The 12,505-nt window shown below is 54.9% G+C and overlaps 5 protein-coding genes across 5 annotated transcripts; 3 read left to right on the top strand and 2 right to left on the bottom strand.

Moving 5' to 3' along the window:
* Nucleotides 1-1,172: 1,172 nt before the first annotated feature.
* CPAR01_09696 (fungal specific transcription factor) lies at nucleotides 1,173-3,481 on the top strand (the record flags this gene model as incomplete). Its single annotated transcript, XM_060493960.1, has 3 exons — nucleotides 1,173-2,125; nucleotides 2,181-2,685; nucleotides 2,759-3,481. 3 exons carry the CDS (start codon nucleotides 1,173-1,175, stop codon nucleotides 3,479-3,481), a joined length of 2,181 nt encoding a protein of 726 aa, XP_060348090.1.
* A 436-nt stretch (nucleotides 3,482-3,917) lies between these two features.
* Nucleotides 3,918-6,023, bottom strand: CPAR01_09697 (alpha amylase; the record flags this gene model as incomplete). Its single annotated transcript, XM_060493961.1, has 5 exons — nucleotides 3,918-4,431; nucleotides 4,503-4,874; nucleotides 4,927-5,329; nucleotides 5,441-5,708; nucleotides 5,790-6,023. The coding sequence occupies 5 exons, from the start codon at nucleotides 6,021-6,023 to the stop codon at nucleotides 3,918-3,920; spliced, it is 1,791 nt and encodes a 596-aa protein (XP_060348091.1).
* Nucleotides 6,024-8,365: 2,342 nt separating this feature from the next.
* On the top strand, nucleotides 8,366-8,533 carry CPAR01_09698 (uncharacterized protein; the record flags this gene model as incomplete). Its single annotated transcript, XM_060493962.1, has 1 exon — nucleotides 8,366-8,533. The coding sequence occupies one exon, from the start codon at nucleotides 8,366-8,368 to the stop codon at nucleotides 8,531-8,533; it is 168 nt and encodes a 55-aa protein (XP_060348092.1).
* Nucleotides 8,534-8,847: 314 nt separating this feature from the next.
* CPAR01_09699 (voltage-dependent potassium channel beta subunit) lies at nucleotides 8,848-10,392 on the top strand (the record flags this gene model as incomplete). The annotated part of the gene is made up of 6 exons (XM_060493963.1): nucleotides 8,848-8,945; nucleotides 9,029-9,051; nucleotides 9,137-9,203; nucleotides 9,298-9,385; nucleotides 9,474-10,034; nucleotides 10,171-10,392. 6 exons carry the CDS (start codon nucleotides 8,848-8,850, stop codon nucleotides 10,390-10,392), a joined length of 1,059 nt encoding a protein of 352 aa, XP_060348093.1.
* Nucleotides 10,393-11,020: 628 nt separating this feature from the next.
* CPAR01_09700 (uncharacterized protein) lies at nucleotides 11,021-11,436 on the bottom strand (the record flags this gene model as incomplete). Its single annotated transcript, XM_060493964.1, has 2 exons — nucleotides 11,021-11,248; nucleotides 11,392-11,436. The coding sequence occupies 2 exons, from the start codon at nucleotides 11,434-11,436 to the stop codon at nucleotides 11,021-11,023; spliced, it is 273 nt and encodes a 90-aa protein (XP_060348094.1).
* Between the last annotated feature and the right edge of the window lie 1,069 nt (nucleotides 11,437-12,505).

Here is a 12,505-nt window from a genome sequence, read left to right on the forward strand (position 1 = left end):
TCTATGCATGAGTATAGCTCGAGGACAATATTTAAAAAGTTGATGGGCGATATAAGTTTGGATACCAGTCCATGAAAAGGACAAGATTATAACTAATAAAGATGGTAGAGACCAAAATGACGAGAACAAGGTACTACCATGCATGCGCTAGGAGGCATTATAATTTTCTTCAACTAATCACATTACCTTATGCGCAATATGTCCGCATTGCACTCCCAATCAGGTCAATTGATAATTATAACATCGTGCTACCTAGTGTTCTTGGTAGAAAGATGCATATTCTCGTTCGTTTTGTTCGCTTGAATTTCGAGATACCTCTCTACGTACCTACACTTAGGTAATAATCGATGAACGCTGATTGGCCCCGTGTGACGTCCTGGGCTGGACCAAATCGCTGGGAGGTCGGCGGCCCGGACAGCGGTCAAGGACATTACCGCAGTGAGAGGCCGAATTTGCGGGGAAATACAGCGCCAAGGTCCCTTAACGGGCGCCACCTGTCGACCCCAAGCCCCCCTCAAGCGGACTGAAGCGTGTCAAGCTGCAGGGAGGCAAGCACGGCGGAAGGTCCACAGCTCCCCTGATCGGCTTAGCGCAGCGAGCACACCATCGGTCGTCGACTCCACCCTGCGCATCTCAGACGTCCGCAGATGCTCTCCCATCCCCATTTTTTTTTTGGTCCAACCTTTCCGTGCCTCTCTCAGTCACCTCGAGACGTGTAGGCGCCGGTGACAGCTTTCTCTCTGCCTCGATTCGAATCAAGCAAGGAACGCCAGTTTTTTACTCAGACTATGCCAGAGTCGCCTGACCCTCGCAGCCTTGCTTTGTAATACCTGCGGATAGCCTCACTCGTACCTCATACCCTTACGTGCTTGTCACCTCGCTTACCCACTTACGCCCCTAAGAACTACGGATACACGGTCTTGGTCAAGCCCAGCCTGCCGGGAACCTGGGGACCCGTTTCTTCTGGTGCAAGTGACAGACTTCACAACACCCGCCCTCACACAACTTGCATACATCCACGACTTTGACGTATTACCTGGCGAATCCCCAAAAAGAAAGTCAGTCCACGGCAGGTGCGAGCTGCCATGACACGGCACGAGTAGGGTAGCAGGGCCGACGTTGTTCTCCCCCTCCCCCCTTTCCGTCCTCTCTCCGTCTCTTTCGCGGAGACAATGTCATCCGGGCGCAAGATTGGCAAAAGAGCTTGTGACGCCTGCAAGATCCGCAAGATCAAATGCACAGAGGTCCCGCCCTGTGATGGCTGCGTCGCCATCGGGACATCATGCACCTTCAACAAGGTCCCTGCCACTAGGGGCCCACGGAACCTGAGGGCGAAGACGATACGCCAGATTGCCCAGGCCCAGAAGGAGGGCTCTGCTGCTGCTAGAACTGCTGGTGCTTCTGCTTCTTCTTCTGCCCCCGCTGGCACCACCGGTGCCGCCGGTTCTGCATCCTCCGTCTCACCCACCGGTGATGGGGCTTCCGCTTCAACCCCGGCTGTTGCCGCCGCCTCTTCGGGCGTTCCGTCCTCATCCCGGTCCCCATCGTCCTCCGAGGGAGGATCATCCGAGGCCACTGGGAGCGCCGCGAGTGGGCAACGACTCGTCCGACAGGACAATGCCCTTCAGCCGCAAAGGACGCCCAGCGCATCACTGGTTTTGAGGTTGTGTATCTACCGCCTGCGTCTCTTCCCCGTCTGGCCCATCATTGCAGTCGAAGACATCATGGCCTCGCTGTCCCGCGATGCTGACGACCTCGAATCATACGTCTTGGCCAACGCCGTGGGAGCTGCCACCATTGCCCAGCTCAAGCTGGCCACGACTGACAACGACGACCCGGCGACGGCAGGTTCGATGGAGGCCGAGTGCCAGCGGTCGAGAATGGCGCTCCAGGAACGCGAGGGAGGCCCGCCCATGAACCTCAACTGGTTGAGGACGTCCTTCTTCCTCCACGTCTATCACGAGAACCAGCAGCCCGGAGGGGCCAAGTCGCTTCTCTACCTCCGAGAGGCCATCACCATTGCTCAAATCATGGGATTGCACAAGGAGTCGTCGTACGTGGCTCTGCCCTTGGCGGAGCAGCAGATGCGGAGGAGGACACTTTGGCTACTATTTGTCACGGAAAGGTTTGTTCTACCCCTGAAGATTCTCCATCGAGCTGCTTTCTGACAAAAATGGCAGAGGCGTGGCCATGCTTCACAAGTTACCTGTGGCGCTCAAGTCCAACACCCGTTTTCCGTCCTTAGACGGTTCAGGGGTTGGCGAGGATGAAGGCCACATTCTACCTGCTTTCAAAAAGTTAGCCGACCTCTTCTGGATATTCGATCAGAGCGGCGCCTTTGACATCCTCCAGAACTCGGACGACGAGGACGCCCTGTGGTCCATGGCGGACGGCCTGCAAACGGCTAGTAGAGCGTGTCTCGATGTCGTGCAGCAGAAACTACAGCAAATTCCCCTGGACTCTGATGCCAGCAACGATGTCCAGCGAGCTGACATCGTTGTGACGCGTCAATGGATGCAGGCCGTGTTGTGGAAAGTCACTATGAACCATGGCCGCGCTTGGTCTTCCAACAGTAATAACAACACTGTCACCTCGTTATCTCACCCCATCCAGATCGCCAAGGAGTTTCTCCAGTTGATTTCACAACTTCCCAGTACGGCCATTGAAGCCCATGGCCCCGGAATCGTAAGGCCCCATACCGGACAAATATACATATATAGGTATATATCGTTTTTCGGTTTACTAATTTGACTACCAGGAGTTCAAAATCTATGAGATTGCCAGCGCAGTGACGGATGCCGTGGCGAACAACTTTCGTCTTCCTCGCACCTCCACCGATGGCCCAAGAGACATTCTCCTCCAGCTGCAGCGGGTCCTTGCCTCGTGTCGCGGCGGCAACAAAGCCCTCTTGGAGATGCTCTGCGCCCGCATAGCCGAGGTCCAGGACGGCCCGCTGCTGATCATGAACAGGAGCCCGACGTCGAGGATCCAGGAGGTCGACGATGACCAGTGGCGGGATGACGGGAATCATGCTGCTGCTGCTGCTGCGGCGGCGGCGGCAAACGGCCAGGCAGACATGTTTGCACACATCAACGGCGTATCTCAGACCTATGGACAACCATCTCACTCCAACTTTTCACCAATGTTTGATAAAGATGGTACCTCCGCGCAGGGCATGACCAACGGCAACACAGTACCTCTGTCACCTCAGCGGCAGGGCATCGGCAGGACCCCCGTCTGGGATCAATCCACCAGCCAGATGGGGTCCGGCGCCCCCCATGACCTAATTGATCAGCTGCAGCACTTTGACGGCTCCTTCAACACCGTCGAGTCCAACGGCACGCTCGATATGCTCTTTGCCAATGGGGCGTTGTGGGACAACGTCGCAAACGACGATTGGATGGCGTCGGTGCAGGGGAATCCGGGCGTATTCAACAGCCCGACGCAGTCTCCGGCCAATTTGCAGAGGACGTATGAGTAGCGAACTACCGTTCTGGGCTGTTTTATGATTTGTGGCCGTTGAGGATGCTTGTGGGTCAAAAGAAAGCGTATACGAGCCGTAAGAGTTGATGGTACATATGGGCAAGCACTCGACTTGAAGTGACACAAATGCCTACGTCTTGGCCAAGACTGAAGCACGAAGTCTGGCGTTCAGGCGTCAAAGGAGAGAATCATGAGCGTGGTTTCCGAATCTCTAGGTAAGCTGTCATCCTCATTTGGCCTCTCCATCATCTGGATCTATCTCTGACTACCCACCAGATCAAGAGCCGTGACATGATGATAAGCAATCTCAAAAAGGCACAAGTATGTCTGCAAGGAGAACGCAAAAATAGTAAACGCAAAAATAGTACTCCAGATTTTTGTCTACATTCTATAACTTAGTTTTCATACCCAACCGCTTCCAACAATCAAAAGTACTAGGCCAGAAGCACAACCGCTCCCTCGTACGGTCCAAACTCGACCTTGCCCCCACTGAAATCTTCCACCGTCTTGCCGCCGTTGGAAACAAGCACCTCCTTGACGCTCTCCGCCTTCAGTCCCTCCCAACTTACCGTCCCGCTCGAAAAGTTACACGCCACGACCGCCACGGCGCAGTCCTCGGCCCGCCGCGCGTACGCCACGATCTTCTCGTTCTTCTCGTCCACGAGGGCGAAGTCGCCGTAGACAAAGATGTCGAGGTACCGCTTGCGCGTCGCGAGGACCGTCTTCCAGAAGCTGAAGACGGAGGCCGGGTCCGAGACCTGCGCGGCGACGTTGATCTCCGTGTGGTTCGGGTGCACCGTCATCCACGGGGTTGCCTGGGGTGTCGTGAAGCCTGCGTTGGGGGCGGCGGTCCACTGCATTGGTGTGCGGGCGTTGTCGCGGGATTTCTTCTGGTATTGGGATTTGAGGAATTCGAGGTATTCCTTGTCTTTGGAGTCCTTGTGCAAGCTGGTTACGGGGGAGATTGTCAGCATTGCATCATTCTTTGCGCAGCCTAAAATTTATGACCGTATACTCACTTCCAGTGGTTCAGGCAGTCAATGTCCTTGTACTCCTCCATCGGCCACTCCTTGGGCACGTTGACCATGCCAATCTCCTGGCCCTGGTAAACAAAGGGCGTACCGGCCTGGAGGGCCTGGAACATGGCGACGGCTTTTGCGCTGTCGACGCGGTGCTGCGGCGCGTCGTTTGCGAAGCGGCTGACGGAGCGCGGCTGGTCGTGGTTCTCGAGGTACAGCGCGTTCCAGCCGTCGTGGTCGTACATGAAGCGCTGCCACTTGTTGGCGATGCCCTTGAGCTCCGCGAGGTCCCATTCTTTGGCGGAGAATTTGCCGTGGGGGCCGATGTCGATGTCGACGCTGGAAGGGGGGAGGAGATGCTTGTTAGTTGTCCTGCCGATAGTGGATGGGCAAAATAGGGGTAAAAGGCGGGTTGGATACTCACAATTCAAAATGGAAAATCATGCTCAGCTCCCCGCGATCGCCGTTCACGCTCTTGATCACCTCGTTCAGGTCCCTCACGCAGGGCATCTCCCCGACGCTGAAGGCGTCGTACTCGTGCAGGATGGCGCCCAGCTCCTTGAGGTACTCGTGCAGCCTGGGCCCGGCCGAGTAGAGCTCGGAACCGGGCAGGACCTCTTGCTTGGAGTCGGGGAAGTCCTGGGGCTTGCTGACGAAGTTGATGACGTCGAGGCGGAAGCCGTCGGCGCCCTTGTCGAGCCAGAAGCGCATGATGTCGTGGACGGCGGCGCGGACTTTGGGGTTCTCCCAGTTGAGGTCGGGTTGTTGGCGGGCGAAGAGGCGGAGGTAGTATTCGTCTGTTGCTTCGTCGTATTCCCACGCGCTGCCTGTGTGTAGACGTCCGATGTTAGTTGAACTTTCCCGTCGTCTTCGAGTAGGCGGGTTCAACAAGCTTTCCAGAGCCTCGAGGAAGTATGGGATGGCCTGAGAGAACTAACCCTGGAAATGGGAGGCCCAGTTGTTGGGAGGCTGGCGGTTGCCCTGGGCGTCGTACTTTGGCTTGCGCCAGATGTACCAGTCGCGGTAGGGGCTGTCCTTTGAGCTGCGCGACTGCTTGAACCACTCGTGCTGGTCGCTGGTGTGGTTGACGACGAGGTCGAGGACGAGCTTCATGCCGCGCTCGTGGAGCTTGTCCTTGAGGGTGTCGACGTCGGCGACGGTGCCGTAGGGCTCGTGGATCTTTTTGTAGTTGCTAATGTCGTAGCCCTGGTGCACGTTTTGTTGGTCAGTTCATCCGTCCGAGTTCATGAAATGTCTTTTAAAGAGTACTGCCTGCCAGAAACTCACCATGTCGATCTGGGGACTTTCAAAGATGGGGCACAACCACACGATGTCGACGCCGAGGGACTTGAAGTGGTCGACGCGGTCGATGATGCCCTTGAGGTCGCCCACGCCCGAGCCGGTCGAGTCCTGGAACGAGGCCGGGTAGACTTGGTATACGGAGCTCTCCTTCCACCACTTGCGAAGCTGTCTCTTGGGGGGACGCCCGCCCGCGCTCTCCGCGACGACATAGCGTGCCATTGTGGGCGAAAACTTGTGTGTATTGTAGGTTTACGGTGAGAAGTAGTGTGGAATTGTTGGATAATTCGAAGCTTTCGAGAGTAGAAAGCTGTGCTGCCGGTTCAGGGTCGTTTGCGTAGCTGTTTTGGAATACACGCAATGCGGCAACGGACTTTGAGAAACGAACAGCGTCTGGTAATACAAGAACAAAGAGGTCTACGTCTTATACAATTTGAAAGAGCTGCAAAGACAAGAGCGAGCAGATACTCCTTTAAGAGATTCAAAGTTCAGGCTCTCCGGTAAGAGGGCGGGGGGTTGGTTAGCGGTTTGGTAATAGGAGCTTGGTCCGTTGGCGGGGGAGGAGGGCTTTGCAAAGAGTTTCTGCGAGTAAAGACTGGTCGTGGTGACCAATTGGAAGAATTTGGAGATGGGAAAGCGTTGGCTTGGACGAAGCTGAGTAAGGCGGACAAGCCAATGTTCAGCCAAACACGAGACACAAAAAGACGGCGCGTGGGCTGGTTGTACTTGGTAAGGCAGTAGGGAAGAGATGATCGGCGGGTTGTCGCAGCCAACTTTCAGGTACTTGGGATCCCTTTTGCGTGGGGAATGGGTTGATAATTACCGACCCAACACTTGGGGACCACGAGAGAATTCGAGCGAGAAAAGAGAGCGAGAAAGGGACGAATGACGAGAGGGAATGGGCTTTCTGGAGACTCTCTCTCTCTCACTCCCCCCGTCGGGTCTTCCCCGAATCGGAGGTTGAATGCAGCTGCCCCTCCATCGAACCCGTCTCCGTCATGCGGGGTAACTTTTTGGCTGCCCCAAGGGCTGGGCTACATGCTCTGCACAGTAAAGTTGCGGAGGTTCCGCCCTGTTTGCAGGTACCTCGACTTATACTTGTATATGGGTGAGACGGATGTACACGTTTGAGCATAAAGGTACCTATTGAGCAGACGTTCCCTTACGTTACTGCCTATTCAAGAAACAAGAAAACATGTAAGAGTATGATGATCTCTCAAGCAGGTACAGCCGCAGACGCGCGGGAGATGTTCAGGAAGCAGTTTGCATTGATGCCATTACGTTGTGTCGTGTTGCAGGTTGAGAAGATCAACCCTCCCATTGTGTAACTGCGCCTGCGTTGAAAGCAAAGAGGTGTGGTGTGGTAGTGCTGGGTTCCTCCCAAGTGGATGGATGTGTGTGTTACCCAGTGCCCCGCCGGCGGTGCTGGCCCACCGTCCACACGAGCAGCCCCCGACCCCGTCCCCGAGATTTTTGCCGGGTCCACCGATTCTACAGGGGTTCATTCGGGACCCGGAGCCTCAGGATCTTAGTGGGAATAGGCCGGACTTGCGGAGGCTTCACAAAGCCCAGCGACTTGTAGTTCACGGAGAGCACGCCGATAATATGTAGAATGATGCAGGGTGCTCTATATGATTGGTCATGTTTTTTCTCTCTTGTAAGTGGTATGAAATGGCAACACTGACGGCTCATAAACACCATATCTAGTACTTCGAAATACGTCAAATGGTGGTCAGATGGCCTTGTCGTATCGGAATATTGTTGTGACAAAGTGAGTATTAGCTGGACCAATTTGATAGTAGTAGGTAGACTCTTGTAAACCTTCGACGTTCATCAATGAATATCCCAGTTTGCCAAAAGCCAGTATATCAACGAGAGCTCGGCACCATCGGCAGTCACGGCAAGCACAAGCCTGTTGCCATTTCGACAAAGCTCTTCTCCAACCCTCAGCGGAACCATGAATTATTACACACCCCCGGCCCCGTCTTCCAGGGTCCGGAATTCTCATCGAGACGGAGGCTACTCCCGGAGCCGGGCTGGGATTCCGCACCGGTGACGTGAATAACACGGGGAACGTTGGTAGGAAAGCTTCCCTCGATGCTGAGGACGATAGACCGTAGCGTAGAATGATGGCAGGCTACCTGCACAAGAGCCTAGCACTACCTGCCTGGTTCACATGACGGTAATGAAACTGCTAGTTTGCAGAAGTTCGGGTTTTGAACTGCTAGTAAGAACAAAGCGGTGAAGCTGGGCTGGCCTGTCAGACTGCCACAACCGCCTCCAACTTCTCTAGCGATGTTGATGGTGGTACAACTTGCTCTATTCAGCAGTCATTCAAGCGGACATCTCGATGGTCACCGCGGTGCAGCCTCCACGTCAGACACCTCAGAGACTAAAAGAGAAAGCGCCATAAGCCAAAAAGAAAACCATCGAGTCCCCCCCAAGCGCGTCTAGTACATATCTACCAGTCCGGCCTTCGACCGCGAGAAGTACGGAAAGCCAGCCTACCTGAGTGCCTAGATAAATCCCCTGGTGGTTGGCCCTGCCGCGATCCGTTTATATGTATGTACCTACTTACTTATAGGATATGCATGATGGTAATCCTTCGGGGACCAACATGCAGTTTGGTCCTTTACCCAGCTGCAGCCAGCCGCACCGCGCCGCTGCGAGGTGGACCATTGGTCAATGCCAGTCGGATTCCCACTACTTTAGCTGCTAGCATGACGTGGTGAGGTGGTTATGGAGGGGTAAAAAAGAAACATCACTTTCCGATAATATCTCCGCAGAGAGGGAGGAGGGGTGCGGGGCAAGCTCTTTTGGAGCTTTCCCATGTTGCGCGAGAGCGAAGACGGAGGGGTAAAATCATTAGCAGGCAGTGTGAAGCGCAGAAAAAAAAAAGTAGACGAGAGTGAATGTAAACATACCATCTTACATCCTTTTTTCGCATACTTGCCACTTCCCTACGCTTCGAGAGACGACGCCCGACGCCGAGATATCTAGATTACCCCTGATCACCAACCCGACAGACCGAGTAGAACAAGACACAATGGCGTGGGAAGAGCCTAGAAAGACGGGCATGCAGTACCGCCGCCTGGGTAACTCGGGACTTCACGTCTCGGTGCTGGGTTTGGGCGGTTGGTTGACGTATATTTCTCCTACCTATTTCCTCACGCGAAATTGCAAAGTGCTTTGTAGGACCTTCGTGCTGACTTTGGTGAATACAACAGGTTCGGCGGCCACGTTGAGAATGGTATGTACGGGACGGGGACTCAAGCGAATCTTCTGCGAGACTCGTGTGTTTTGGCAGCGTCACTGACGGCTACGACGCACTGCAGAACAGACGTTTGCGTGTATGAAGCAGGCTTACGACCTTGGCGTCAACTTTTTCGATACAGCTGAGAGGTGAGTCTCTCCAGAACTTCTCCCGTGCGATACCATGCGGTTGCGGCCGAGTGAAGCGAAGATGAAGTAGCTAATCACAAACCGCTCCATACAGCTATGCGGGCGGAAACTCGGAGATCATCATGGGCCAGGCCATCAAGAAGTTCAACTGGAACCGTAACGACATTGTCGTCACAACAAAGGTGAGTCTTGAACCACGGAGCTCCGCAGAAGCAACGACAGCGCGCAGTTGAACCACGAGTTGTTCTAACCTGTCGCGCGCACTTACAGCTCAACTGGGGCGGCGCCAACGGCGAAGTCCTCGTCAACAACCACGGCCTCTCGCGCAAGCACATCATCGAAGGCCTCCGCGCCTCACTCCAGCGCCTCGACCTCGAGTACGTCGACATCGTCTACGCCCACCGACCGGACCGCTTGACCCCCATGGAGGAGACGGTCCGCGCCTTCAACCACGTCATCGACAAGGGCTACGCCATGTACTGGGGCACGTCAGAGTGGAGCGCCGACGAGATCGCCGAGGCCTGCGGCATCGCGAAAGACCTCAAGATGATTGCGCCCGTCGTCGAGCAGCCGCAGTACAACATCCTTGAGCGCCGCAAGGTCGAGTACGAGTTCCAGCGGCTGTACCAGCGCTTCGGCCTCGGCCTGACCGTCTTCAGCCCCATCAAGATGGGCCTGCTGAGCGGCAAGTACAACGACAACCCCGACGCGCCGCCGGCCGGGAGCCGGTTTGCGGAGGGCAAGGGGGATAAGTTTGTCAACTGGGCCAACAAGGAGTGGTACGGTAACGACGAGTGGAAGGCACTGATTCAGAATGTCGTCAAGCTCAAGGTAAGTTTCCTATTGTTATTGCTGTCGTTTGGTACTCCCCCGCGTGTCCGCCGCTGGCGCCGCCGGCGACACTCGCGACTCGGGACGAAAGAGATCATGATGGCTGACCGGGACATGTGTGTGTGTGTGTGATTAGGGTATTGCGGAGAAGCTCGGTGCAACGCAGTCACAGCTGGCCCTGGCGTGGTGCCTCAAGAACCCCAACGTTACCTCTGTGATCACCGGAGCCTCACGGCCGGAGCAAATCGTGGAGAATGTGGGCGCATTGAAGGTTCTGGAGAAGCTGACGCCCGAGATCATGGCCGAGGTCGATGCCATTGTGGGAGAGGTTAAGTTGGACCCGGCAAGACAAGATTAGAGAATGGCGTGTTTTTTTTCTGGAAAATTTGTGTTTCTGTTACGTCCTGTTGGGTGGCGTGGATTTTAATTACTGGGCATAACCATATCTGGGAAAAAGAACGGGAGGTCCGGTACAACAAAAAAGAACAAACACCATCTTGTTACCAGCTCGACCCATGCGCGGCCGCGTCTAGGCCCCATGTGAAGGAGCGTTGGTCTCGCTCTTTTACTCGCTCGAGGCCGTTTCACGGGACCCTCGTGATAACCACTTGTTCAGAGGAACTACCTTCTAGAAGCTGTGGACAATGCTCTCGAGTCAATTAAGATGTGGCGAGTTGGCCTGATGCGGCCAAACAAACATGCCGCCTCCGCTTTAGTTTGCGAGCCTGTGCTCCAGAGTGGTGGTTGCCAAACGATGGGATAGGATGACCGGAAAGCTGCTCCGAAGGCAACATTGTCCAGACGGGAATGAGAGATACTTCAGAAACAAAGGACAGTTGCAACCCTTGAGCCGGTGTCTTGACTCGGGGGGCCACAGAGATCTTCAGGGACCATGGAGGGTGTAATAATGCATCCTCTGGCCGGTGCTTCGACTTGTCGATGAAACTTCGTATGGCGTGTTGGGAACAGTAGCTCGTAGGATTAGACTAGCCGACCAGGCTTGCAAGCATGTTGTGCCAACTGATGAGTTCAGAGCTAGACGCAAGAAGGTTGTCGATCTTCCTGTCGTTGTTGCGGCTCGCGAATCGTCCAACAGGGAGGGTAGGCCTTGGGGTGTAAGGTATTCTGGGGACGGATAGGTAAAACCTACGAAAGCCACATCGGCCTTTTTTACCATTCGCAACGAGTTGCTCCTGGAACTGTAGACTCTTTGACTATAGAGCAACTTGACGTGCCTTGGTCAACAGCTCAGCTGTACATGTCGGGCAGAGGTCGACCGGTGTAAAGTAATCGCTTGATTATCATCGTCATATCGTGGCAGGCAACTCATATAACCACAGTGATGCCTCCAACGTACCCAGTGATGATGGTCTTGATGTCGACGTTGATAATGTTGTTTCATTATGGTTGTTTGCTTCGCATATCTCGCATGATCCAGACAGCTAGAATCATGAGATTGGGGCGGCTTTGATGGCGGCGAACCCGAGAGTATCGATCCGTGTCAGAGGTGTACCTACTGAGGATAAGAATGAGGTTGCAGACGCGGCCTCTCCCTCTAGGTACGGGCTGTTTTTGGTGTGCATGGTAACACAGGAACGGTAAGACGTGCATGGATGACCAGACAAGGGAGAGGCGAAGTGGTCCTGAGAGGCCCGAAAGCAACGAAACAAGGGCCCTCCAGAGGGCGCATTGATCGCCGTCTGGCGACAGTCCTTCTTGTTCATAGGCAAGACATGTGGCGTCGGAGAGTGGGAAGCTGGAGTTTCGTTGTAGAACTGGTTGAAATGGACCGTCTTTGGCAACAGGCGACAAGGTAAGAGGTGAGTAGCAAAAGCGATGAATTTTGCTTTGGGTAGGGTGACTGAGAAGTCATGGTTTGAGATAGCTGTAGCCGCAGCTTGATGCAGAGATCGAACTGCCAAATAAGATGTCAGTATCAGGCCATATTGACGCTTGGAGGTGGTGATGGGAGAATAGAGTTTGGGCCTTGCACGCCTGGATGGTTAGTGTCGTGAACGACGGTTGGGAGCCACTGGGAAGTATAGCCTTGGTAGATGAGCAGAGTTGCTGCGTAGAATAAGTAGAGTGGTAGAAGACATGTGGCTAAGCAGGGAGGTTGCTCGCTCGATATCATGTGTAAGGTTACTTGCCTGGACGGGGAGGCAGGGTCAGGCAGCTGAGAGGGGGCAGATGAGGAGGCAATGGAAGAGAGCGAAGAAGGAGAACCCTAGAGCACCAGGGGACGTGGGACACTCGTGCGGCGGCGTTGAAGGCCGTGGAGGCGTACGCAGTAGGAGGGATACAGGATGAGACGAGCGTCTGAGCTGGCTTGCCCTGCTGGTGAACAGCGGTGTGTCTGCCCTATGCGTTGCCCCGCGGGCTGCTGCATGGCTGACATGTGTGCGTGTGCGTATGCGCGTGCGTGTTGGGTGGGCGAGTACGAGATGCGCTGTGAACGTTTATTCATATGC

This window comes from Colletotrichum paranaense (genome assembly GCF_030867605.1).
Source record: "Colletotrichum paranaense strain IMI 384185 chromosome Unknown Scaffold_7.1, whole genome shotgun sequence".
Classification (NCBI taxonomy): Eukaryota; Fungi; Ascomycota; class Sordariomycetes; order Glomerellales; family Glomerellaceae; genus Colletotrichum; species Colletotrichum paranaense.